We start from the raw sequence: 27,505 nt of genomic DNA on the forward strand, positions 1-27,505 counted from the left end.
TCCCTGGATTTTATGGTTGAGAATTTATTATGCTGTTGCCAAAAAGGTCATTTTATATTGACAAAATATTTTTGAAGTTATTTTGTAAAACATTGCTTACTGTGTATGTTTTATCGTGTGTATTTAACCAACGATTCAATTCTTCAAATTTTAAAGGTTTCTACTGGAGTCATCATAGAATTTACAGTGCAGAAGGAGGCCATTCGGCTCATCGAGTCTGCACCGGCTCCTGGAAAGAGCACCCTACCCAAGGTCAACACCTCCACCCTATCCCCATAACCCCACCCAACACTAAGGGAAATTTTGTACACTAAGGGCAATTTATCATGGCGAATCCACCTAACCTGCACATCTTTGGACTGTGGGAGGAAACCGGAGTCCTGTGCTTTTGGGTTCAGTAGCTTTCCCTCTTCGTTTTGACAGTACCAAAATCAGAAGAGATGGATTTCAACCCCGATCTGGAAATAGATACTTTTCTAAAGTGTGGGGGGGGGGGGGTCTAAATTGATGGAGCAAGGCCACAGTTTGCTGGTGGGAAAGAAATAGAGTATTAACTGAAGAGTATTAACTGAAGAGCTTGTCTCAAGTGAAGTAATCACTGGGCACATACTCTAGAGGCCCAGGATAAAGCTCTGGGGACATGGCTTCAACTCCCACAATAGCAGCTGGCAGAATTTAAACTCAAGAAATATAGACTGTAAAGCTAGCCTCAGTAATGGTGGCCATGGTTTACTAATCAGTTTGGGAAGGAAATCTGCTGTGCTTACCTGGCCTGTCCTACATGTGACACCATCTGTAGGACTCATGGCACAGAGCCAGTGAAACGGTCAAGCCGGCCAGTTCCAAGGGTAATTGGTTATGCTCAGGTCCCACAGAAGAGAACCCATTTGATGTTATTTGCATTTTCTTAATCCTTCCTGAAGGCTTTTCCTCTAGTACAATCACAACTGTAATATTCACTTGGAGCCCAGAGACAGATTATCAGAACAAAAAGAAAAACAGGAAACACTGCTTTCTCAAGACACTTGCTGGATGAGTAAATTGAGCCATGTCAGGTGGAATTGCCCATTGACCCAATTGATTGCAGTACCAGCAGAGCTCCCAGGCTGTTACTTGCCTAACAGAATACTGAAGGAGCAATCGCCTTCACAGCATTTCTATGCACACCTTCTATTCCAATAACACTGGAAAACATTTAATTTCTGCTGACCAGCTTGAAGAATTCAAGAGAGACTTGTGACAACACAGCCATAATTTCCCCTCCAGAACCACGCATTAATCCTAAAATGATATTTATGCATGCTATTGCATTAGAGCATTTCTATTATGGTTAGAACAAAAATGTACAGAAGAATTAAGGATTACAATGAAGTTAGACCATTAACATGCAATAATGGACCTACAACAAATGGTAACACCAAGCATATCCTAATCTGAAAATAAGACAAGAATGAGACAACAGTCTAATAGTTTATTTGCAGCTAGTGCATTTCATGACAGCCTAGGTCCTAGCACCAGCATAATGGACAAATTATACAAACAACTGCTGTCAGTTCAGTCACTCTCCCCCAGGGTGAGCTTGTCAAACAGGTACTCTCCTGTGCCATTCTCAGGGGCTCCCAGTCTCTTCAGGTTGGTGATGTGATCTCCGAGCTTCTTGATCATCTTCACTTGTTCATCCAAGTAGTGAGTCTCCAGAAAGTCACATAACTGAGGGCGAGAAGGGGTACAAATTAGCCAAGAGGAAACTTTTTAAACCAAGGTCTTATCATAGGGAACGTTCTTGGGACGAGAGCGGACTTGTCCAAGTGCGGCAGAGATATTGGTGGATCATCAGGTCTTATTCCAGGGGTAATGTTATCAATTTAGGCATGCAAAACCCCATTTCCCATTTACTTCATGGATTGTCCCATTAAAAAAAAAAATTAGATTAGCAAGAGCCACAAGACAAGCACAGCCTCATCTAAACAGGGTATTTGAAAGCTATGGCTCATAGGCCTGTGATTGATGCTCATAATCTAGGCCAGTATGCATCACTGCATCATGGCTACCCTGTCAGGTGCAATCATGCAAGATTGTGATCTGGCCAGCCAGATACATTATATTATTGCCAAGAGTAGGACTGTAGTTTCTGTGGTGATAGGCCTACAAGCCATATCATAGTTGGATGGTATGAGACCTCCCAATCAGCAGGTGGCAGTACAGACACCATGTGGTCTAAAGACCTAGGTCATGTGACCTGGAACCAAGTGGCTCATCCAACCATCTGTAGAACAGGAGATAGAGGGTAAGCTGTACATGTTAACAGGTCACCAGAAGTTGAAAATTCCAGAGTAGTGAGACTTATGATAACATTCTCTGTATCAGATTACCAACCACATGAGGCACAGAAGATAGGAGGAGGAGGCCTTTTGGCCCTTCAAGCCTGCTCTGCCATTCATCATGATCATGGCTGATTATCCAACTCAATAGCCTAATCCCAATTTCTCCCCATAGCCTTTGATCCCATTCCACAAGTGCCATATCAAGCCACCTGGCATATATTCAATGTTTTAGCATCAACTACTTCCTGTGGTAATGAATTCCACAGGCTCACCACTTGTGTATTGAGAGTTCTTCATAGTATTGCAAGGGACCAAACAACAATGTCCTGAAGAATATTTGTGCAATTGTTATCAGAACCTGGTTCTTTTATCTATATATGGTGTCCACATTTCTGACATTATACCACAATAACTGCAGCAACTGGGACAAGAATGTTTTGTTAAATGGGACATTAGCAACTCACATGAGGGTCAGCGATCCCAGAGGAGAGTTTGTGCAGATCCAGCAGACTCTGGTTCACATTCTTCTCCATCTGCAGAGCTCTCTGCATTGCCTCCAGACCATTGCTCCACTCATCCTGCTCTGGTTTCTGGAGTTTGGAGAGAAAGAAACAGAGCTCGGGTCAGTGGGTGAAATTGGTTAACAAGAATCAATGCGTTATCCCCAAGCATTTCAGGAGTTAGTAACATTCTCCCTCAACCCTCCACACCCCGACAGTGCATATCTGTTTCTGTAGCTAACTATTCCAGGAACAGGTCACTAGTCTATCACTAGGGTTCACAGCTCAAGGGACATTAAGAGTGGAAAAGGGAGGGCAGCACGGTGGCCTAGTGGTTAGCACAACCGCCTCACAGCGCTGAGGTCCCAGGTTCGAACCCGGCTCTGGGTCACTGTCCGTGTGGAGTTTGCACATTCTCCCCGTGTCTGCGTGGGTTTCGCCCCCACAACCCAAAAATGTGAAGAGTAGGTGGATTGGCCATGCTAAATTGCCCCTTAATAGAAAAAATAATTGGGTAATCTAAATTTATTTAAAAAAAAGAGTGGAAAAGGGGAACTTTAGCAGTTAATCCACCTCACCAGAGTCTTTGGACTGTGGGAGCAAACTGGGTTGTGAAAACCCAGAGTCATGAGGACAACATGCAAACGCCACATCCTCAGCCAGAATGAAACCCAGGTCCCTGGCACTGAGGCAAGTAAGGTCACAGCACCAAGTAATTTCAATAGCCGATCCAGACCCCACCCCCCAAATGCAGAATATTTAGCATTGATGGAAGTTATATTCTTTACCAGATTGGATGGCCTGCAAAGATAAGAGTTTGCAACGACCTCATTAGACTAAAGTTTGGCTTGCACATCATCCCAATTGTCTGCTGGTGGTGGCCAATTTCAATGGCATGATGTTGCTTCCAATTTAATGCATTTCTAGTTCACTCAGCAATCTCTAGCTTGATAATGCAGTTAGTAATCCTCCTCCAGCCTGAAATCCAATTGGTTATTCAATGCTTCCTAACATTACACTAGAAGAGGAAAATTAACCCAACCTTGACATCCTCCAGGATGATGCGGCCTCCACGTTTATTCTGGAATTCCATCAGTTTCTCAGCGTGTTCCCGTTCCTCATGTGACTGCTCCTTGAAGAACTCAGCAAAGTGACGCAGGGCAACATCATCCCGGTCAAAGTAAGAGGACTGTGGAGTCAATTGGGGGGGGGGGGGGGGGGGGGGGGGGGGGGTGGAAGAGGGTGGAAAGAGTCAGAACCAATTTCATGCATGGCTAATTCAAAGAGTAGCCTCTTCCCAAATGCCTTGTTGATCTTTTTGAAAGCATTGAAAATTTCTCCTTGCAGGGGTAGAATAAAGCAAACAACACCTTCCAGGATTAAGAATTACATGAATTTTTAATCCACCCAAGCCCCTTTTAATTGGCTGTAAATAGATCCTTTCAAATCCAACAGTTCACCCACCTTGCCAGAATCCAACAAATTCTCAATACTGGACCCAATTAGGAGGGTCAGGCTAGCTAATGTTTCATATCATTCAGTTGAGTCAACTAAGTTTACACATCTTCAAGTCAATTCCACTGTCCAGGGAACCCTCAAGTTAGGACACAGCTGTAAGTGTCCTGGGGCTGGTTTAGCTCACTGAGCTAAATCACTGGCCTTTAAAGCAGACCAAGCAGGCCAGCAGCACGGTTCGATTCCCGTACCAGCCTCCCTGGACAGGCGCCGGAATGTGGCAACTAGGGGCTTTTCACAGTAACTTCATTGAAGCCTACTCGTGACAATACGTGATTTTCAAGTAAGCTATTCTGGGACAGTCAGGAACAGTTAACACCTCAAGGCTATATTAAGAATGGTCATTGGATTAAGTCTGGGGAGGATCGGCCAAGCAATAAGAGCCAAAAACCCAATTCATTGACCTAGAGCAATTCTACTTGTCCACACTACAATAATGCCAGAGCTTTAACTCTGAAACCAGACCCAGAAAGACATAACTCACCATGGAGAGGTAAACATAGGAGGAATAGAGCTCCAGGTTGATCTGCTTGTTAACAGCAGCCTCACAGTCCTTGTGGTAGTTCTGACGCACTTGGGAAGCCATCTTTACTGTTACCTAGAAAGTTCAAAAACTGACCCTTACTAACACAAGCTCTTGTATTTATACAGGTGGGACATCCTGCATTCAAACAGAGAATGACATCACCAATGATGATTGACAATCCCCGATAGCCAATCAAAAATCTTCCATGAAGCAGGCACCAATGAAAGGTTTGGGGTGGAGTGTGATACCCAGAACCAATCAGAGCTCTGGAATGGAGATTCAGATGATTGTTCTGTGACTGGTGCACAAATGGAGGAGCCCATTCAAGCGCCTCAAGTATTTGTTTTTTAATTGAATTTTTACGGGATGTGGGCTTTACTGGCAAGGCCAGCATTTGTTGACCCTCTCTAATGGACCTTGAGAAGGTGGTGGTAAGCTGCCTTCTTGAACCGCTCTAGTCCCCTGTAGTGTAGGGGCACCTACAGTGCTGTTAGGGAGGGAGTTCTAGGATTTTGACCCAGTGACAATGAAAGAACGGCGATATATTTCTAAGTCAGGATGGTGAATGACTTGGAGCGGGAGCTCCAGGTGGTGGGGTTTCCAGGTATCCGCTGCCCTTTTCCTTCTAGATGGTAGTTGTCATGGGTTTGGTGCTGCCTAAGGAAACTTGGTGAGGTGCTGCAGTGCATCTTGTAGTTGGTACACATGGCTGCCCCTGTGCGCCCGTGGTGGAGGGAGTGAATGTTTGTGGAAAAGGTGCAGATCAAATGGGCTGCTTTGTCCTGGATGATTTCTTGAGTGTTGGTGGAGCTGCACTCATCCAGGCAAGAGGGGAATACTCCATCACATTTCTGACTTGTGCCTTGTAGGTGAAAGAGAGGCTTTGGGAGTCAGGAGGAGAATTAGTTGCTGCAGGATTCCTAACCTCTGACCTGCTCTTGTAGTCACAGTATTAACATGGCTGGCCCAGTTTAGTTTCTGGTCAATGGTAAACCCCAGGATGTTGATAGTGGGGGATTCAGCCATGGTAATACCATTGAAAGTCATGGGGCGATTGTTTGATTCTCTCTCATTGGAGATGGTCATTGCCTGGCACTTGTGTGGCGCGAATGTAACTTGCCACTTTTCAGCCCCGAGCCTGGATATTGTCCAGGTCTTGCTGCATTTGGACATGGACTGCTTCATTATCTGAAGAGTCACGAATGGTGCTGAACATGGTGCAATTATCAACAAATATTCCCACATTACGATGGAAGGAAGGTCATTGATGAAGCAGCTGAAGATGATTGGGCCTCGGACACTACCTTAAGGAACTCAAGTCTGTTCCACCATTGGGCTGATCTGTATCTTAACTCGCTATCTCTGCTTCCATAGCCCTCTACAACCTTACCTGAGAAAAATCTAACCATTTCAGATTTGTCCAACAGCCCCTCAGTTTCTGGTGGATGGGGTGTGGCTTCCAGATGTCCATTATCCTCTGGATGAAGAAGTGCTTCCTGACATCACCCCTGAATAGTTTAGTTCCAACCAAAGATTTTGTTGCCCCTGCCCTGGATGAACCGAGAAGAGATAATAATTTCTCCCTATCTAACCCATCAAATCCATTAATCACCTTCAACGTTTCAATTATCATCATCCCTTAGTCTTCTCTATGTGAGGACTACAGGACTAGCTTGTGCAAACTGCCAAGATAATCAAACCCCTTTGGTTGCTGGTATCATTCTGGTGAGTCTATGCTGCATTGTTTCCAAGGCCAATGTATCAGAACTGAACCCTACACTCCAGATAATAATGATAATAATAATCTTTATTAGTGTCACAAGTAGGCTTACATTAACACTGCAATGAAGTTACTGTGAAAAGCCCCTAGTCGCCACATTCCGGCACCTGTTCGGGAACACGGAGGGAGAATTCAGAATGTCCAGTTCACCTAACAGCACGTCTTTCGGGGCTTGTGGGAGGAAACCGGAGCACCCGGAGGAAACCCACGCAGACACGGGGAGAACGTGCAGACTCCGCACAGACAGTGACCCAAGCCGGGAATCGAACCTGGGACCCTGGCGCTGTGAAACAACAGTGCTAACCACTGTGCTACCTTGCCACCATATGCCCTAATATGCCTATCCCTAATTTTGTTTCTTACCACCCAACCAATTCCTCACCCGTGTACCAAACCATTCCATATACAATTTTTCCCCCTTGTCAGTCATGTGATTGATTTTGGTTTCTTTGACTTTCCTCAAACTGACTATGATCTTCACAACATTGGCGTGTACCAATGGAAACGCCAGCCTAGTAATGAATGATGTCAAACACAACCGGACCCCACCTCTTGGAGAATTCAAAGTCAGAATGCACTGGAAAGTCTGCAATGAATCTGCAAACCAACCAAGTTGGAGGAAATGGAAAACCTGGGATGTTGCCCATCCCTAATTGCCCACTGAGTTGGTTTGCCGGAGCAGTTAACGGTCAACTACATTACAGTGGGCTGGAGTCCAGTTGAGGATCACAAACGGTGCAGAAGAGGCCCTTTGGCCCATCGAGTCTGTACCGACGCATGAAAGATAGTTGACTTGTCTCCTTACTCCCATTTGCCAGCACTTGGCCCATAGCCTTGATGGCAGAATGGTTTCCCATGAGAGCATTAGTGAACCAGATGTTTTTTTAAATGACAATTAAGAACAGTTTCATAGGCTGTTAACTCCAGATTCCCCCCACCAAAAAATTAAAATTTCTCCCTCATGATGGGATTTGAACCCAGGGCCCCAGAGTATTAGCTTGGGGTGGGGGTGTCGATTATCTAATCAAGTTGAGTGGCAATACCAACACCCCTAAACGGGAAACTTCAATACAGAACACTAGATCCATCACTGTGAAGTGTAAGGTGGAGTTTTATCCCAATCAAAAGAGCTGTAAACTATCCTAAAGTTTAATTTGCTTGTCCTTTTGCCAAAGTCCATTGTGGGGAAAGGTTTATCTACTCCCAATATCAAATATCTTACTTTCCCCTGCCTGCTCAATCATGCAGGCACAATGAGTTGTAAATTGCTAAGTTATGCCATTTTTTGTAATAAGGTGCATAAGTAAGTGGAACACACACAAGCTGCCTGGAGACAGGTTAAAGGTGATCAATGCTGTATTGGGTATGCAGGTCACAGATTAGCACAGGACTAAAGACTGTGGGAAATGTGTTCCTCGTGGTCTAAGAAGGCACTGCAGACTGAAGAGAGGCTATGATGAAGAAACACTAGTTCTGAATTTATAAAATAAGAGTCATCAGATGCACAAAACAAAACTCATGTCCTGCGTGTAGGGGCAGCACAGTAGCATTGTGGATAGCACAAATGCTTCACAGCTCCAGGGTCCCAGGTTTGATTCTGGCTTGGGTCACTGTCTGTGCGGAGTCTGCACATCCTCCCCGTGTGTGTGTGGGTTTCTCCGGGTTCTCCCACAGTCCAAAGATGTGCAGGTTAGGTGGATTGGCCATGATAAATTGCCTTTAGTGTCCAAAATTGCCCTTAGTGTTGGGTGGGGTTACTGGGATAGGGGGAGGTGTTGACCTTGGGTAGGGTGCTCTTTCCAAGAGCCGGTGCAGACTCGATGGGTTGAATGGCCTCCTTCTGCACTGTAAATTCTATGAAATCCCCCTTAGTGAGGATTAGGGTGTAAGCAAACACCATGGACAGGCATTGAAGCGCCACTGGCAGAGAAATAATCAGATGTTGAGAACGTGAAGCAAGGGTTAATAGCTAGAACAATCCAGAATTAATGGGTAACATTAGTGGAAAGTTACAAATAAGGGAGTTATTATTGAATTCGTGAGCCGACTCATGACTGTAAGCCAAATAGCCTTGAGAAACAAGGAAGATGGCTGGATGACGGAATATGAAATGTGGGAGCCGTTGATACTGTGGCTAAACACCTGTTGTTTTTGCTAAAATTGCTTTACGGGCAGCATGGTGGCCTAGTGGTTAGCACAACCACCTCACAGCACTGAGGTCCCAGGTTCGATCCTAGCTCTGGGTCACTGTCCGTGTGGAGTTTGCACATTCTCCCCGTGTCTGCGTGGGTTTCGCCCCCACAACCCAAAAATGTGCAGAGTAGGTGGATTGGCCATGCTAAATTGCCCCTTATAGAAAAAATAATTGGGTAATCTAAATTTATAAAAAAAAAATTTCTATATACTCATGTGCCAATAGATAACTTTAAAGTCTGTAAAATCATGTATCGAAACTATGGCAAAAACAAGCTATGCTTTGCAATGGAGGCAAGCTCAAGTGAATGCAAGGGGCAGCCCCTTAAAAAACATATAAAGAAAGGATGTTTTGAGCAAAACTTCACTCTCAGAGGTGTTTCTTCAGAATACCTAAAGAGCAGCCCCGATCGCAATAAAGCATATTCTAAAGTACGAACGTATTCGAAACCGTTTCTTCCGGACTGAGAGAGACAAGTGAATAAGAGACACATTCACAATGTGAATGTCTGAATCGTTTATGATCTGAATAAGTCACCTACCAAATCATACAGACAAAAATCAGTTTCATGATAAATAGTTTAATTAGATAAGTGCATATTCTCTCATCTGGTGGCAAAGTATTCATTTGAACAGTGAAAGAAATGGATGCACATGTTAGTCCAGGGTGAGCTTGTCAAACAGGTACTCTCCCATCCCATTCTCAGGGGCTCCCAGTCTCTTCAGGTTGGTGATGTGATCTCCGAGCTTCTTGATCATCTTCACTTGTTCATCCAAGTAGTGAGTCTCCAGGAAGTCACAAAGCTGGAAAAAAAATAAAGAGGGGAGAATTAATTAACATCCAGCAGGAAATAAAAGTATTGAATGATTCCTCTTCAGGTGGATTTCAATCCCTTTGGGTCAGAATGTAATCGACGGGAAAAAAAAAGTTTGTGTTTCTATACCAGGATGGCAACAAATGCCCTTTCTGCATTAGCAGTTCTCTTAAAATAAGCCCAATGGACACTGCAATGAAAGGGAGTTACATGTAGGGAAATGGAGGGTCAGGAGGATTCCACCATTTTAATTTATTCAAAAAGTCCAAATGGAAGAAACTCACATGAGGGTCTGTGTTCCCAGAGGAGAGTTTGTGCAGATCCAGCAGACTCTGGTTCACATTCTTCTCCAGCTGCAGAGCTCTCTGCATTGCCTCCAGACCATTGCTCCACTCATCCTGCTCTGGTTTCTGGGAGAGGGGTTTGGGAGATGAAGGAATGGCGAACAGTTATTCAACAATGCATTTGTTTTTGATTAAATAAAAACGAGAGAATCAAGTCCATATGACTTCTCCACAGATGCTGCCAGACCCGAGTTTTTCCAAGCATTTCTTTGTTTCAGTTAAGAATACCAGCATGCACAGTACTATCCCAAAGGACTACACGACAAAGCCACTTATAGTAATTCAGGTTACCTCCGATTTTAGCCAATCCACTCATTCGAGGAAAAGGCCCAGCCAGGGGCTAGCTCATGACCCATCAGGTCTGCACTGACCCACCTAAAGCACACCTAACCTAGGCCCACTCCCCAACCTCTCTGTAACCCCATCTGCACATCTTTGGACTGTCGGAAGAAACTGCAACAACCAAACACAGGAAGAAAGTTCAAACTCCACACGGTCACCCAAGGCCAGAATTGAACCAGGGTCCCTGACACTGAAGCAGCAGTGCCAACCACCAGTTATCTGATCAGTATGAAGGTGGGGAATACATATTCATCTGGCACAAATATACTCCATGGATGAAGTCACCACATATTTGCCAGCTGGTTTACAATGCCATCTAATCTAGACACCCACCACCTTACCAATACTCCCAGCATTCCATCTGAAGCAGACTAACTAATTGAAGTTATTTCCATGCCAACCCATACCCTCATGCCAATCCACAGATCACATTCCAATTCCAACCTTGACATCCTCCAGAATGATGCGGCCTCCACGTTTATTCTGGAATTCCATCAGTTTCTCAGCGTGTTCCCGTTCCTCATGTGACTGCTCCTTGAAGAACTCAGCAAAGTGACGCAGGGCAACATCATCCCGGTCAAAGTAAGAGGACTGCAGGTACAGACACAATGGGAATGGAGAGTCAGGTCATATCCAGATCCCATCCAAGGCTAATTCAACAGTAGCATCAAGGTAGACAATTGACTATATCCACAAAGTTTATTTTAGATAGAATTTACAGTGCAGAAGGCCATTCGGCCCATCGAGTCTGCACCGGCTCTTGGAAAGAGCATCCTACCCAAGGTTAACACCTCCACCCCATCCCTCAGTAACCCCACCCAACACTAAGGGCAATTTTGGACACCAAGGACAATTTATCATGGCCAATACTCCTAACCTGCACATCTTTAGACTGTGGGAGGAAACCGGAGCACCCGAAGGAAACCCACGCACACACAGGGAGGGTGTGCAGACTCCGCACAGACAGAGACTCAAGCCGGAATAATTTAATTAGTTAGAGGAAAAATTCTCTAGCAGCAACAATTTGCTTCACCTTCTGATTTTGAAAATTGCTTTGTCAGAGCAGACAAGTCATGAATATTTTTTGGATTTAATTATTTCAGCATTTTGATTAACTTGCCAGTGAAGCCTTTTGTCCCAAATGTAGAAGTTATTGATTGGAAAAGAGATTAAATTAGAAATCACATTTAAAAAAAATAAAAATTTGACATTCACTCACAGGATGCAGGCAACAATGGCACGGCCAGCATTTTTGTCCATCCCCACTTGCCCTTGAACAGAGTGGCACTAGGGTAATTTAAGAGTCAACCACATCACTGTGGATTGGGGGTTACATGTAGGCCAGACCAGGTAAGGATGGCAGATTTCCTTCCTCAAAAACATTTGTAAACTGGATGAAGTTTTTACAATATTGATAATGGTTTCATCATTAGGCTTCTTAATTCAAATTTCATTATCTGCCATGGTAGGATTCAAACACAGGTCCCCAAAGCATTTGGTCCCTGTATTACTAATCTAGTAACAATACCAAGACACCACCCAAGGAGAAACCTTCCAACATATACTTCAGATTGAGTAGTTGACCAGGTCTGCACACATTCACAATAAATCCTCTATTAAAAACCTAATGGACACTCTTGAGAACTAGTTTCAGATTGCACTCCAGAATAGCAACAACAGGGTTTTAAGAGGTCTTCTACAAGATCATCATGTTAATTATAATCACTGCATTAGGTGTGAGGCAGGCCAGAGGCACATTCAAAAGGAAAGTCCTGGTGAATCCAACTCCTCAGAACACAACATCTTAACTTTGAAAAGAGGACCCCAAACTCACCATGGAGAGGTAAACATAGGAGGAATAGAGCTCCAGGTTGATCTGCTTGTTAACAGCATCCTCACAGTCCTTGTGGTAGTTCTGACGCACTTGGGAGGCCATTGTCTCACTGACACTCAAACTTAAGCTCAAACAGTAACAACCTGACCTGCTCAATGCTCAAGCTCTTCTATTTATACCACTGGGAAGAGCTGGCATTCAACCAGGAAATGACATCGCCAATTGGCAATCCCTGATAGCCAATCAGGAGTCTTCATTGAGTTCAGGCACCAATTAGAGAGAGGGAGGTGGGGTATGGTACCCAGAGCCATCAGAATATTAGAATGCAGGCAGGTGTGGCTGATTATTCTCTTATCTAATTTAGGAGGAGACCATTCAGCCCCTCAGGTCTGTATGGATCCTAATTCCTTCAGCCCCTTACATAACAAAAATTTAACAATCTCAGTTTTGAAATGTTTAATTGAGCTTCAATATTGGAGGGGGTTTGTGTGCTTTGTGTGAAGAAATATTTCCCAGCATCACCACTAAATAGTTCTAATCTTAATAAAACTCTTTCTGGACTATTTCACCATAAGAAATAATAACTCCGCTATCAGCGCTATTAATCAACTAAAACAGCCTGAATTATAATCATCCCTTAGTCTTCTCTTTTCGATGGAGTACAACACTAGTTTCTGCAGACTCATAACTTAATATTGGTATATTTTTCTTTTGATGCATTCACAGGATGTGGGTGTCGCTGGTTAGGTCAGCATTTATTTCCCATTCCAAATTGCCCTTGAGAAAATGGTGGTCAGCTGCCTTCTTGAACCACTGTTGTCCATGTGGTGTAGGCACATCCATTGTGCTGTGAGGGAAGGAGTTCCAGGCGATCCCCTATCTCTGGATCTGTAAAGACTTAATTATCTGTAAATGCTCGCATTCTAAGCATTGTCTGGCATCTTTGAGTTTGTCTATATATATGTTTCTGGAACATACCTCTTCGTTCACCTGAGGAAGGAGCAGTGCTCCGAAAACTAGTGTTTGAAACAAACCTGTTGGACTTTAACCTGGTGTTGTAAGACTTCTTACTGTGCTCCCCCCAGTACAACGTCAGCATCTCCACATCATGACTTTGTCCTTCTAGATGGTGGTGGTCGTGGGTTTGGAAGATGCTGTCTAAGGAGCCTTGGTGAATTCCTAAAGTGCATCTTGTAGCTGGTACACACGGCTGTTACTGTGCCTCGGTGGTGGATGGATTGATGTTTTGTGGAAAGGGTGCAAATCAAGCGGGGCTGCTTTGTCCTGGATGGTGTCGAGCTTCTTAAGTGTTGTTTGTGTTGCACTCATCCAGGCAAGCGGAGAGTATCCCATCACACTCCTGACTTGTGCCTTGTAGATGGTGGACAGGCTTTGGAGAGTCAGGGGGTGAGTTACTCGCCGTAGGATTCCCAGCCTCTGACCTGCTATTCAAGCCACAATATTTATACGGCTGGTTCAGTTCAGTTTCTGGTCAATGGTAACCCCCAGGATATTGATGTTGGGGGATTCAGCAATTAAAAATACCATTGAATGTCTCTTGGTGGAAATGATTATCATTCCCTGGCACTTGTGGTGGTGCGAATGTAACTTGCCGCTTGTCAGCCCCGAGCCTGGATATTGTCCAGGTTGCTGCATTTGGATATGGACAGCTTCAGCAGCTGAGGCGTCGCGAATGGGGATGAACATTGTGCAATCATCAGTGAACATCCTGGCGTCATGTCCTGGGACTGAGAAGATTGATCTCCAATAACCATAACTAGAACATAGAACACGCAGTGCAGAAGGAGGCCATTCGGCCCATTGAGCCTGCACCAACCCACTTAAGCCCTCACTTCCACCCTATCCCCATAACCCAATAACACCATCTAACCTTTTCTTGGTCACTACGGGCAATTTATCATGGCCAATCCACCTAACCTATCCACCTAACTATCTTCCTTTGTGCCAGGTATGACCAACCAGCATTGAGTTTTCCGTCTGCTTCCCATTAACTCCAGTGTTGCTGGGGCCCCTTGATACCCTACTCGATCAAATGCTACCTTAATGTCAGGGCAACCACTCTCACTGCAGTTCAACTCTTTTGTCCATTTTTGAACCAAGACTGTGATGAGGTCAAGAGTTGAGTAGCCTGAGAGAACCCAAACTGAGAGTCAGTGAGCAGGTTATTGCTACTTGATAGCACTGTTGATGACCTCTTCCTTCACTTTACTGATTGTCAAGAGTAGACTGATGGGGTGTGAATTGGCTGGGTTGGCATTGTCCTGCTTTTTGTGTACAGGACAAGCTTGGGCAAATTGCCACATTGTTGAGTAGATGCCAGTGTTGTAGCTGCAAGGGAACAGCTTGGCTAGGGGATAAGCATGTTCTGGAGCACAAGTCTTCAGCACTACTTCTGGAATATTGACAGGGCCCAAAGTCTTTGCAGTGTCCAGTGACTTCAACCGTTTCTTGATATCACATGGAGTTAATTGAATTGGCTGAAGACTGGTTACATTGAGGATGGGGATATTTGTGGAGCCTCCTCTTCCAGTGAGTTGTTTAATTGTCCACCACCATTCATGACTGGGTGCGGAAGGACAGCAGAGCTTAGATCTAATCCGTTGGATTTGGGATCGCTTAGCTCTGTCTACCACTCACTGCTTATGCTGTTTGACACACAAGTGTGTTGTAGCTTCACCAGGTCAACACCTCATTTTTCGGTCTGCCTGATGTTGCTCCTGGCGTACCCTCCTGTACTCTTCATTGAACCAGGGTTGATCCCCTGGCTGGGTGGTAATGGTAGAGTGGGGGATATGCCAGGCCATGAGGTTACATGTTGTGGTTGAATACAATTCTGCTGCTGTTGATGGACCACGGCGCCTCGTGGATGTCCATTCTTGTATTGCTAGATCTTTTCAAAGAGAAGGTCAAAGGAAGAGCTTAGCAGCACCCTGAAGGCTCACCTTAAGAAATACAACATGGACATCAATGTCTGGGAGATTCTTGCTCAGAAGAGACCTACTTGAAGGAACCTCGTGTCTGAAGGTGTACAATTCTTCAAGAACAAGTGACGGTAAGAGGAGGTCAGGAAAAGGAGCCTGAGAAAGGAATATCAGCGATCCTGAGTCCGAGGACTAATCCCAACTCCTGGAAATACTTGCCAAGCGTGTGGTCGGAGGTGTGACTCTAGGAGCGGGCTCATCAGCCACGCAAGGACCCACAGAACCCGCGACCAGTGACACAGATTTTCTCGGGTGACCAATCAAACTCATTAGCAAGTGATCGCTGAAAGAATGCCACACAGCAGGAAGGCGGAACTTTGGCTCCGCAAGGACGGTGCGATGAGGACAGGTGTGTTTTCCCTCTCTTGCTGGTTCCCTCACCACCTGCCACAGATCCCGTCCAGCAACTATATCTTTTAAGATTCGGTCTGTGCCGTCTCCAGTGGTGCTACAGATCCAATCTTGGTGACGGACATTGGTGCCCTCCCTCCCCCCCAAAGTATATTCTGTGCCCTTCCTACCCTCAATGCTTCCTCAAAGTGGCGATCAACATGGAGGAGTACGGATTCATCAGCTGAGGGAGGAGGCATTACGTAGTAATCAATAAGAGGTTACCTTGTCCATGTTTGACATGAGACTCCATGGGATCCAAAATCTAATGTTGAGGACTCCCAGGTCAACTCCCACTGTGGTGCCACTTCTGTCCTGTTGGTGGGACAGGATGCACCCAGGTATTATGATCCCTGATCGAACTCCAACAGTGGCTAGGATTCTGAACGGCAGCCCTAACATTTTACTTTAATTTTGTAAGACTTTGAGGAAAGGATTCCTCCCTCCAGGAATGATTTCACGAAGAAATAAGGATCGGGTAGAGAGAAGCAAACTATTCCTTACACAGCATAAAATATCTTTAACATCACCCCAGAAAATAACTTACAATTACCCCTTAAACAATGTGAATCAATGCAGTGACTCAATAACCCTTAACTGCTATCTTTATTTCCACTAAAACAACAAGAAAAATCTCAGCTGTCAATCCACTGTGAAAATATATTTAGCACTCAGGAACATAGTTCTTTGCGGAAGAGAGACCTTTTGACACTGCTTTAAAGAAAAGATCTGACTCCCGAGAGAACCAAGCAGAAACTCTGGCTGCCTTCGGAAGATTCTTCTCAGCTTGTTTCAGCTCTTCAGCTCACCTTCTAACCAGATAATGTTGAATGGCTTGGAAATAAACTGCTAATCTGTTTACGGACATATCTTTAACTGAACTACTTTAATTGAGAGCAAAATGCTTGACCTCTGCTCGCAGCTCCGTCCAACTCTCAACTGAAACTCTGCTTTCCTGCAAAATGCCCGATACATTTGCTCCACCCAATAACTACATAATTTTACCAAGCTGAAATCTAATTAACTCCTCAGGGACCCCCCCCCCCCCCAACCTTAATCCAAACAAAACTGCATTAGCCCAAGCTTTTTACGATGCCCTAATTGCACCCATGGCTCCCAAAACATACTTGCCTTTTGAACCAGGATTCTTTTAAAACATGTCTGCAGCAGTCAAACACATACTAACCCAGGCCTTTAAGCTGTACTGCACTAAATACCTATTGCACAATATATCTTAAATTCCTGCATTCATCACAGGGATGGTGATGGTGGTGTCTGGGATGTTATCTGTAAGATATGATTCCGTGGATATGACTATGTCAGGCTGTTGCCTGCCCAGTCTCGGAGACAGCTCTCCCAATTGTGACACGAGCCCCCAGATGTTAGTGAGAATGACTTTTCAGGGGCGACAGGGCTGTTTCCCACGCCTGCTTCCAGTGCCTAGGATGTCCGTCTGGTTTGACTTGTGGAATAGAATCATTACAGTTGAAAAGGAGGTCCATTCGGCCCATAAGGTCTGCACTGACCCTCTGAAAGAGCACCCTAGCTAGGCCCACGCTCTGACCCTATCCCCGTAACCCAGTAACTCCACCTAACCTTTTGAACGTGAAGGGGCAACCCACCTAACCTGCACATCTTTGGGCTGTGGGAGGGACCCGGAGCACCCGGAGGAAACCCACGCAGACACAAGGAGAACGTGCCGACTCTGCACAGACAGTCAACCAAGGCCGGAATTGAACCTGGGTCCCTGGTGCTGTGATGCAGCAGTGCTCACCACTGTGCCGCCCAATAATAGTCACATGTAGGCCAGACCAGGTAAAGACCACAGATTTCCATTCCTAAAGGACATTTTAGTGAACCAGATGGATTTTTGATGAGAATCAGATTTGTTACTAAATTCAAATTTCACTCTTTGTCGAGGTGGGATTCGAACCGGGGTCCCCAGACATTGCCCTGGATCTCTGGATTACTAGTCCAGTGACAATATCACTACGTCACCACCCCTCTAATGATACTGGTGAATCTGTGCCGCACCTGCTCAAGGGTAATACATCAGAACTGATCACTGTACTTCAGATTAGGTTACACCCGAGTTTTAGACAATGTAACATAACCTGTGCTCTTTCGTATTTAAATCCCCCTCCCCAAGCCTCAAGGTGAAGACAAAGCTGCCACAGTTTATCCCATTAGGCCTCTTTGTCTGTTAGTTAGCTTAAAGCAATTTCCGTACATGGCCTCTAGATGTCTCTGCTCTCCCACAGTTCCTAGCTCCTCCCTATTTAATAAAAAACAATGATTTATCTTCCTCGATCAAACGTGGATGATCGCACATTGAATTGCATCTGCCACACCAATGCAATCCATCAATGTTCCTTTACAGATTTATATCCCCATCTACAGCACTTACTGTGGCACCTAATTTAATGGAAATGTAGATATAGCATTCTGTTAGCCTGATAAATTAAGGATACAATACAAATACCTCCAAGACCACTAGTCACATCCTATTTGGATGTTGTACTCATTATCCTTACTGACTACTACCTGCCAACCAATTATCTACCAAAGATTTCCCCCAATTCTCTCACGTGGCACTCGATTATGTCACTTTCATTGACTTGGATTCTATTTGGCCGCAGAATGAAAGCGTCCCAATAGAGATCAGTGAGTTTGCAAATAGAGATCCCACCCAGTTAGGAAACAGAGATAGTACATGAGCTGCATTGTAGCACAGTGGTTAGCATTGTTGATTCACAGTACCAGGGTTTGATTCAGTGCCAGGGTTCGATTCCCAGCTTGGGTCACTGTCTGTGCAGAGTCGGCATATGCTTCCCGTGTCTGCGTGGGTTTCCTCCAGGTGCTCTGGTTTTCTCACACAAGTCCCAAAAGACATTCTTGTTAGGCGAATTGGACATTGAAGTCTCCCTCAGTGTACTCACACACACACTGGAGTATGGCAACTAGGGGATTTTCACAGTAACTTCATTGCAGAGTTAATGCAAGCCTACTTGTGACACTAAGATACTATTTTTGTTCACCAAGAAAAAGTTAAAAGCCTGTTTAGCTGCATGTTAAACCTAGGTGCCTGCATGTCTGTAGGTGTAGTTTGATAATAATCTTTATTAGTGTCACAAGTTGGCTTACATTAACATTACAATGAAGTTCAATCTGCTAGAATTGTAATTGAGTCATTCTGCCAAAAGCAACTCTTAAGCTAGCACCAGTACACTACAGAGGGACAGAAAGCAGGACTCAGAATAGAAATCTTTTATTCGGTAAATCAGGAGTGGAATTTAATTGCCAAAACCCTATGTGGAGCAGTGTTTTTAGCCTCTTGTGATTTGAAAGGAAACCCTTCTAGTGTTTGCTCAAGCTGCCTGACCCAAGCCTTTCCTAATGCTATCTGCAATCCACAGAAGTATTGGCAATAGTTGGGAGGGGGCAAAATTTTATTCTGGCCAAAATAAAGTAGTTGATGCCACCCAAATCAGGGTGAGGGAGGACAAAACAAAGACAACTCAATTGTAGGCATTTTCTGACACTGGAGAAATACCATGCTGCAGCAACTTCCTACCCTGGCATACATCAGAAAATCCTTCTGTAGGAAGGAAATCCCCTACAAAGCTGCACTAACAATTCAGAGAAAATCAAGCTATTCTGGGTAGATGTGAAATGGGTTGAAGGGAAAGTTATGGAATCAATGTTATAGATACTAAATCAGCCATGCAATTTTCATCAAGTCAATTTTTTATTTGTGTAAATTATCACAATTGATTACACTAATATATACACCGATCTAGAATCCCAGTCAATGTAGGGTGAGCTTGTCAAACAGGTACTCTCCTGTGCCATTCACAGGGGCTCCCAGTCTCTTCAGGTTGGTGATGTGATCTCCGAGCTTCTTGATCATCTTCACTTGTTCATCCAAGTAGTGAGACTCCAGGAAGTCACAGAGCTGGAACAAGAGTTAGTAGCATTATTAGTGTGGACCTGGACAGGTATTGGGAGCAGACGTCAGCAATTTAGCCCTTTTGAACCCGTTCCGCCATTTCATCAGATCATGGTCGATGCCAAATCCACCTCCCCACCCTTTTATCAGAAATAAATCTACCCCTTTCTTGAAACCATTTAAATGATTCAGATTCCACCGCACTATGGGGTAGTGAGTTCCACAAATTCACCAGCCTCTGCAAGGGGTAGTTCCTCCTTCCGTTTCTTTTTAAAAAAAAATGAAAACTTATCCCCACCTTTTAAGCCAAACTTGAGGCACGTGGGCGAATTACCCACAAGAGGCACTTCACACAATTGTATTAAACTGGAGTGAAGGAACATATTGCCACCTCAGAATTAAAGAGTGATCCAGGTTCAGTGTAGGTGATCCTTTGCTTAAAACAGAACAAGTCCTCAAGTGTGAAACAAATCTATGAAGTTCTGCTACAGGGTGAATTGCAGATTACAATATCAGCTCCAACATCACGTGAGAAAGAGTTTACAGAACTCACATGAGGGTCAGTGTTCCCAGAGGAGAGTTTGTGCAGATCCAGCAGACTCTGGTTCACATTCTTCTCCATCTGCAGAGCTCTCTGCATTGCCTCCAGACCATTGCTCCACTCATCCTGCTCTGGTTTCTGAAAAAAGGTTATGGAGAAGGTTTTACTGCAAAACTGAGAAATTTAAAGACTGCAACAACCTCAATAAAAAGGTTCCTATCTAAAGCATTGGGTTCTAATCGAGTAGATGAGAGGGGACAGCAGGATCTCAAATGAACCTCAACTCCACTATCTCCAAGTTCATGGGTCAAAGATACTTAATCTCACTGGAGAAAATGGGATGTGGGAGTCACTGGCTGGGCCAGCATCTATTGGGCTATTCCCAATACCAAGTAATCAAAGTTGCATTTCAGAAGACTCCAGGTTAAAATCCAACCTTGACATCCTCCAGGATGATGCGGCCTCCACGTTTATTCTGGAATTCCATCAGTTTCTCAGCGTGTTCCCGTTCCTCATGTGACTGCTCCTTGAAGAACTCAGCAAAGTGACGCAGAGCAAGATCATCCCGGTCAAAGTAAGAGGACTGCAGGTAGAGACAGTGGGAGAGAGGCAGGTCAGACCCCAATCTATCAGACTCACCTCACACGTCCCTGACCTCAATGCTGGCCACTAATTAGGGGGCCTGAAACTAAATTGTTTTATCAATGCTTTTCCTCAGTATGTTCTAACCAATCCCTGTGGATGGTGGGAGGAAACCCACAGTCACCAAAAGTCAGAATTAAACCCGGGATCCTGCCGATGTGAGGCAGCAGTGCTAACCACTGTGCCAAGTAATAATGCTTTTTGGATTGAAGTTTGTGGACCAAAATGAATTACAGCCTTTCTCACACCAATGGTGGAAAATAGAAAATCCTTCAAATTCAGTATACCAGCCAGCCAATTACATTTAATTGCTCCTCTTCAATTGGAAAAGAGAGGTTTAGGTATCTTCAAACTAATCCTTCTACCAGAAACGTCATAGAATCCAGGAGTGAAAAAAGGGACAAACTCCTATCTGAAGTGTTTAATCTATTCAGTCTGGGGAGGGAATATATCTAAAGCCAACTCATTAACCTAGGGAAACTACCTGCTCAGAAAGAAACATAGCCACTGGCTTAAATTGAAAACAGGCCTCCCAAAATACAAAACTCACCATGGAGAGGTAAACATAGGAGGAATAGAGCTCCAGGTTGATCTGCTTGTTAACAGCATCCTCACAGTCCTTGTGGTAGTTCTGACGCACCTGGGAAGCCATCTTACTGGTTAATGGCCCAAGTCAAACAGCAACAACATGAGCTTGGTCCTCACAAGCTCTTGTATTTATACAACTGGGACATCCGGCATTCAACCAGGGAATGACATCACCAATGATGATTGACAATCTCTGATAGCCAATCAGGAAATTGCCATGAATCCAGGCACCAATTAATCAATGAGAGGGGGTTGGGTGTGACACTCAGAGCCAATCAGGTCTGTGGAATACAAGAAAGATAAGGATGGCTACTCGTGATTGGTTCATTCAACCCTTCAAATATTTTCTACCATTCATATTGTGACTGGATTGAATTCTAACTCTGTAAACACGTCTCAGTCCCATTTACCCCTCACATAACAAAACTAACAACCTGAGAGTTGAAATGTTGAAATGACCTCTGACATTTTGGGTGACAGAGTTCCAGATTTCCAGCATTCTTTGTTGAATAAATGCTTCCGAGCTTCACTCCTGAACAACCTGGTTCTAACGTTAAGGCTGCGCCTCCCTTCCCACCTGGGGATGGCCTCCTTCTGCCATGTGGAGATTCTCTGATTCTCTCTGGCTTCTCTCTATCCACCCTATCAAATCCAATAATCATCTTCAACAGTCCCCTAATTCTAGACTCTGTGATTGAAAGACCAGTCGATGCAAACTGTCCTCATCGTTTAACCCTTTTAGTGATGATTCCGTTCCAGTGAATCGTTTCTGCATCTCCACAAAAGCCAATTTATCCAAAATGGACACAGTGTTCCAGATGTGTTCTAAGCTGCTCTTTGTACAGCTGTTGCTGGTACCTCTACCTCTCTCTATTCCAGCCCCCATTAGATGAAGAATAAAATTCCATTAGTCTATTTAATTTGTTTTTGTAGCTGCCGCACAAACCTCTGGACAAGGAGGCAGAATGGACCATTCAGCCCCTCGAACCTGCATGACCATTTAATGAGGTCTTGACTGATCTGGTAAAGACCTCAAACCTCTGCCCGATAACCTTTGACCCCGCGTTCCCAGCCCCGCTTACCAAGAATCTATCTACCTCAGCCTTAAAAATATTCAAAGATTCTGCTTCCCCACCTTTTCAGGAAGGGAGTTCCAAAGACTCATCTTCCGTCCAATGGTTTTTTTTAGCAATTTCAGTGCGTGGACAGCGTTGAGCACACTGATTGGACGAGGCTGACCTGCCGCAGTCAAGCCACAGAGAATCCGCAAACCAACAGACAAATTGGGGAAATGCGAAATGGATTTGTGGTGATTATCAAACAGAAAGCTATCGCTCAGTTACCGTTAAATGGGATGTGGAGCTTTATCCCCAAACATAAGAGCTGTAGGCACCAGTGGTTTCCCCATTGTCTGAAAACTTCCGAGTATACTTTTTTCTCCACATTAATTTGTGGACCGTGGTTGTTGCTTGCAAGGCCAATACTTGTTGCCCGTGGCTCTCTCGGCCATTTCGAAGGGGCAGTTTTGAGTCAACCACTTTGCTGTGGGTCTGATGTCACCAGCAGGCCACTGGTTTAGCTCAGTGTGCTAGACAGCTGGTTTGTAATGCAGCACAAGGCCAGCAGCAGCGTGGGTTCAATTCCCGTTCCAGCTTACCTGAACAGGCACTGGAATGTGGCAGCAAGGGTCTTTTCACAGTAACCTCATACTTGTGACAATAAATGATTATGAGTGTTGTTAAATAGCTACCATGAACAATTTAATCACAGAAAATGGTTCATCTTCAAGGGCTAAGAGCAGTCTGGGAGAATTTGTGTTTTAAAAGACGACAACCGGAAATTGCGGTCCCGAGCCGGCCCACGGGCTTCCCGCCGGTGAGGAATACAGTCAGCGGGAAATCCCATTGACACCTCCACCTCCCCCCACCGGAAAATAAGCGGCGGGGTGGTCAATAAATCCCGTCCAACGTCTCTTAATGGATCAATGCAAGGCTCTGACCACTGTTTCTGGAATATCAGAGCTTTGTATCAGAAAGATAATGAAACAGTTCTGATAAAAAAACTGTAAGCCTCTTGACCTTGGTGGATTGTGTACAAAGCGGGGCTGGGGGTAGGGTGGGGTTAGGGTGGGGTAGGGTGGGGGTTGGGGGGGAGGGGTAGGCACAGGTTATTTTACAACTCTGAAAAAAGCTACGCCTGAAGAGATATCATTGTTGTGTTGTAATTCACCGACTGACCACTAGGCGTCTCACTTGTCTATAAGTGAATGTTAGAGACAGCTGACCTCAGACTGGCTGGCAGAAGCTGAAGGGAGAGGTTGCTTGTGCATTATTTTACTGCTATTAATCTATGGTTTTGTATATAGTTTACCCACAGTTTCTGTTAATGAATGATTTATAGCTTTAGCTACAAGTGTTCTTGTAATAAACCAGACCATCCGACAAGAACATTACAATGCCTAGATCTGTTTTTTTTTAAAAAAGTGCTCGGAGGAGAGAAGGGGTGACTGTTTGAGAGGAAGACAGCAGCCATTTTGCAGTCCAGAGACAATCCACAGCTGGAGGTGAATATATCCAGCTCCCGAGTTGCTCTACATGGTGAAATACAGCACTCAAATATTCCTCGAGCCCCTCCGTGAAGCAGTTCAAGATTCACTGATTGTTCCATGGATCAGCCCTGAGAGACGAACCGTATAACCCAGACACCATTTCACAGACACCACTACCTATCCTTTGCTGTTGAACAATTGACTTTGAACCTTTTACAGAATTCCTTTTGTTTTAAATTCGATTATTTTTCAGGTGCGTGCGGGTGTGTGGGAAATCTATGGCATTCAAAGAGTAACACTTATACTTTCAGAGTTCACACCATCTGTTGATACAACTTTGCCTTTCTATTCAGCCAATAATGGTTCTCTCATAAACTAAAGTTTGTTCATTATCAAAAGAAGCCTGGTTAATGTTTCTTTTATTTCAGGTAACCATAGTGAAGGTGAGCACTTGGCCTCATTGACGGCACGGTAGCACAGTAGTTAGCACTGATGCTTCACAGCACCAGGAAGCCAGGTTCAATTCCCAGCTTGGGTCACTGTGTGGAGCCTGCATGTTCTCCCTGTGTCTGCATGGGTTTCCTCCGGTTTCCTCCAGCAAGACCTCCTTGTTAGGTGAATTGAATATCCTGAATTCTCCCTCTGGCTCCAGAGTGTGACGACTGTGGGATTTTCACAGTAACTTCATTACAGTGTTAATGTAAGCCTACCTTGGACAATAACAAAGATTATATTTTGGTAATGGAATTGAAGAGTTAAACTAATGTGGTGACCTTTGGAGTAGGGGAGGCTTGATCAACTGCGCACATCTCCCACCCTAGTGATTGATGAGCAGAGTTCCTTCTCCAAACTGGACATTCCTGATGCTGTCTGAGCTGCTTCTTGTACAGTCGTTTTGTAACCTCCACCCCAGCCACCGCGATGAAGAATACAATTCTATTCGCCTATTTAAGCTGTTTTTCTAGCATCAACCCCAACCAGATGGGTTGTCACCATTACCAAGACAGGAGATAATTTATTGGGATTTGAACACCACCAGCTGCCAAGGTGGGACTTGAACCTCCAGTGCCCTGGGTCTCTGGATTACTAGTCCCAATGATACTTCTATGACTGAAGATCAGATCTTTTCACTCAATCTAGAGTTTAAGTTACCTGGCCTCTCCAGGACACTAGGAACTATCGCGCTTTGAGAATAGGGGGGCTGGTTGCAATAAACTGGACTGCATCCACATCTTTAACAAGAGGGAACAGGTTGGTGACAACATAGTACAGATGTCAAATGTCTTCCTTTTGTTGAGGGATGCAAGTCTGAGCCAGATCCGCTCCCCCTTTGAGAAGGGTCAAAGACCTTTTTAATAACTTAGTAAGGAAATCACTTTTGCTGAAGAACCTCATGGTGGAGGGGGGGGGTAAAGAAGGAGAAGGGAATAATTAAGGATCAGATGTTAGACAGCTAGAAATCTTTGTGAACCAATCACATCAGCTACTGAATTACACAAGGAAAACAAATCTGGTCAGTGGCATTTATTTCCAAATACAGCAATATCTCATAACTGAATTAGTGCACGAAAATAAACAAAGTTCAATTCTTCTTCTTCATTGCCCTTCATGATTTGGAAAAGGATTGTCGAGTCAGTCCAAGGTGAGCTTGTCAAACAGGTACTCTCCCGTGCCATTGTCAGGGGCTCCCAGTCTCTTCAGGTTGGTGATGTGATCTCCGAGCTTCTTGATCATCTTCACTTGTTCATCCAAGTAGTGAGTCTCCAGGAAGTCACAAAGCTGAAACACGAGGACAGAAGAGAATTAGTGGGGATCTTTCCCTCCCGCCCGCCTCCTCAAGATGGCAAATTTGATGCACATGGGTGTTGTGGGTAGATTTAGCCAGAATTTACCCACAAAAAAGTGGCAATTCACCATTCTCCTGGGGAGTGAAGATAAACATGCCTCAAAACGGAATTTAGTCAAACCCAGCAATGGGAAACCAAAAACAAATTCTGCAAATGACTACAGATTTCAACATCATCACTGGAGAAGAAAACAAAATGCAACTCACATGAGGGTCAGTGTTCCCAGAGGAGAGTTTGTGCAGATCCAGCAGACTCTGGTTCACATTCTTCTCCATCTGCAGAGCTCTCTGCATTGCCTGCAGACCATTGCTCCACTCATCCTGCTCTGGTTTCTGAAAAGGGGAAAGAGAGAAAGGTCTTTTTTGTGCTGCACTAAGAATGTTGAGTAATGTGTGTTTAATCATGGAAGGTAACATTGGAGACCATTAGCTCTTGGGGCTAAAGTAAAAAAGGCAGGATAATCAGCCACGATTGTAATGAATGGGAGAGCAGGGGCAAAGGCCAAATCGCCTCCTGTTGCTTGTATTGTCTATGTTTCTATTGCTGGCAGTAGATGTCATTTGGCTTGGCAGAGCAGAGCTAATGAAACTCTATTCCTGCTCAGTCAAAGTCTTGTGAAGTCCTGACTTTACCCATGGGTCATAGCAAGAGCCCACATTTTCAAGACTATCCTTAGATTAGCCCCACAATTGGTTCAACCAATACTTTCTGGAGCACCCATTTATTGATCCTCAGTGTTCACGAGTTCAAGTGCGTCAAAGGTGAAATCATATTTTATCTATAGTCACACTCGCAATTTTACTACTGCTCACAGTCCAGAGATGGTGGAGTAGCAAGATTTAAAAGTCCAGAAAAAAAACACACGTGAAATTGCATCACCACAGAAGACTGTTAAATTGCAACCTTGACATCCTCCAGGATGATGCGGCCTCCACGTTTATTCTGGAATTCCATCAGTTTCTCAGCATGTTCCCGTTCCTCATGTGACTGCTCCTTGAAGAACTCAGCAAAGTGACGCAGGGCAACATCATCCCGGTCAAAGTAAGAGGACTGCAGGTAGAGACAGTGGAAAAAGACACTGGTTAGACCCCAATCTATCAGACTCACCTCACACGTCCCTGACCTCAATACTGACCTTCAATTAGCGGACCCGAAATAAATTGCTTTATCAATGCTTTTCCTCAGTATGTTCAAACCAATCCCCGTGGATGGTGGGAGTAAACCCGAGCACCCGGAGGAAACCCACACAGACAGTCACCAGAAGTCAGAATCAAACCCGGGATCCTGCTGATGTGAGGCAGCAGTGCTAACAATTGCGCCAAGTAATAATGCTTTTTGGATTGAAGTTTGTTGACCAAAATGAATTACGTCCTTTCTCACACCAATGGAGGAAAATAGAAAATCCTTCAAATTCAGTAAACCAGCCAGCCAATTACATTTAATTGCTCCTCTTCAATTGGAAAAGAGCGGTTTAGGTATCTTCAAACTAATCCTTCTACCAGAAAATTCATAGGATGCAGGTGTGAAAAAAGGGGCTAACTCCTGTCTGGAGTGTTCAATCTATTCAGTCTGGGGAGGAAGTATATCTAAAGCCAACTCATTAACCTAGGGAAACTCTACCTACTCCAAAAGAAACAAAGCCACTGTCTTATATTTAAAATAGGACTCCCAAAATACAAAACTCACCATGGAGAGGTAAACATAGGAGGAATAGAGCTCCAGGTTGATCTGCTTGTTAACAGCATCCTCACAGTCCTTGTGGTAGTTCTGACGCACTTGGGAAGCCATCTTACTGGTTAATGGCCCAAGTCAAACAGCAACAACA

The 27,505-nt window shown here is 44.5% G+C and overlaps 4 protein-coding genes across 4 annotated transcripts; all 4 read right to left on the reverse strand.

The window, feature by feature from the left end:
• Nucleotides 1-1,290: 1,290 nt before the first annotated feature.
• LOC119956296 (ferritin heavy chain B-like) lies at nucleotides 1,291-4,929 on the reverse strand. The gene is made up of 4 exons (XM_038783378.1): nucleotides 4,824-4,929; nucleotides 3,867-4,013; nucleotides 2,789-2,914; nucleotides 1,291-1,710 (listed from the first exon to the last, which is right to left on the reverse strand). Exons 1-4 carry the CDS (start codon nucleotides 4,923-4,925, stop codon nucleotides 1,555-1,557), a joined length of 531 nt encoding a protein of 176 aa, XP_038639306.1. The 5' UTR covers nucleotides 4,926-4,929; the 3' UTR covers nucleotides 1,291-1,554.
• Nucleotides 4,930-9,425: 4,496 nt separating this feature from the next.
• Nucleotides 9,426-12,307, reverse strand: LOC119956295 (ferritin heavy chain, oocyte isoform-like). The gene is made up of 4 exons (XM_038783377.1): nucleotides 12,174-12,307; nucleotides 10,784-10,930; nucleotides 9,938-10,063; nucleotides 9,426-9,642 (listed from the first exon to the last, which is right to left on the reverse strand). The coding sequence occupies exons 1-4, from the start codon at nucleotides 12,273-12,275 to the stop codon at nucleotides 9,496-9,498; spliced, it is 522 nt and encodes a 173-aa protein (XP_038639305.1). The 5' UTR covers nucleotides 12,276-12,307; the 3' UTR covers nucleotides 9,426-9,495.
• A 6,993-nt stretch (nucleotides 12,308-19,300) lies between these two features.
• Nucleotides 19,301-21,370, reverse strand: LOC119956297 (ferritin heavy chain, oocyte isoform-like). The gene is made up of 4 exons (XM_038783379.1): nucleotides 21,248-21,370; nucleotides 20,492-20,638; nucleotides 20,068-20,193; nucleotides 19,301-19,520 (listed from the first exon to the last, which is right to left on the reverse strand). The coding sequence occupies exons 1-4, from the start codon at nucleotides 21,347-21,349 to the stop codon at nucleotides 19,374-19,376; spliced, it is 522 nt and encodes a 173-aa protein (XP_038639307.1). The 5' UTR covers nucleotides 21,350-21,370; the 3' UTR covers nucleotides 19,301-19,373.
• A 4,058-nt stretch (nucleotides 21,371-25,428) lies between these two features.
• On the reverse strand, nucleotides 25,429-27,505 carry LOC119956293 (ferritin heavy chain, oocyte isoform-like). The gene is made up of 4 exons (XM_038783375.1): nucleotides 27,367-27,505; nucleotides 26,584-26,730; nucleotides 25,887-26,012; nucleotides 25,429-25,612 (listed from the first exon to the last, which is right to left on the reverse strand). Exons 1-4 carry the CDS (start codon nucleotides 27,466-27,468, stop codon nucleotides 25,466-25,468), a joined length of 522 nt encoding a protein of 173 aa, XP_038639303.1. The 5' UTR covers nucleotides 27,469-27,505; the 3' UTR covers nucleotides 25,429-25,465.

The sequence above is a fragment of the Scyliorhinus canicula genome, chromosome 23, assembly GCF_902713615.1.
Source record: "Scyliorhinus canicula chromosome 23, sScyCan1.1, whole genome shotgun sequence".
NCBI classification, from domain to species: domain Eukaryota; kingdom Metazoa; phylum Chordata; class Chondrichthyes; order Carcharhiniformes; family Scyliorhinidae; genus Scyliorhinus; species Scyliorhinus canicula.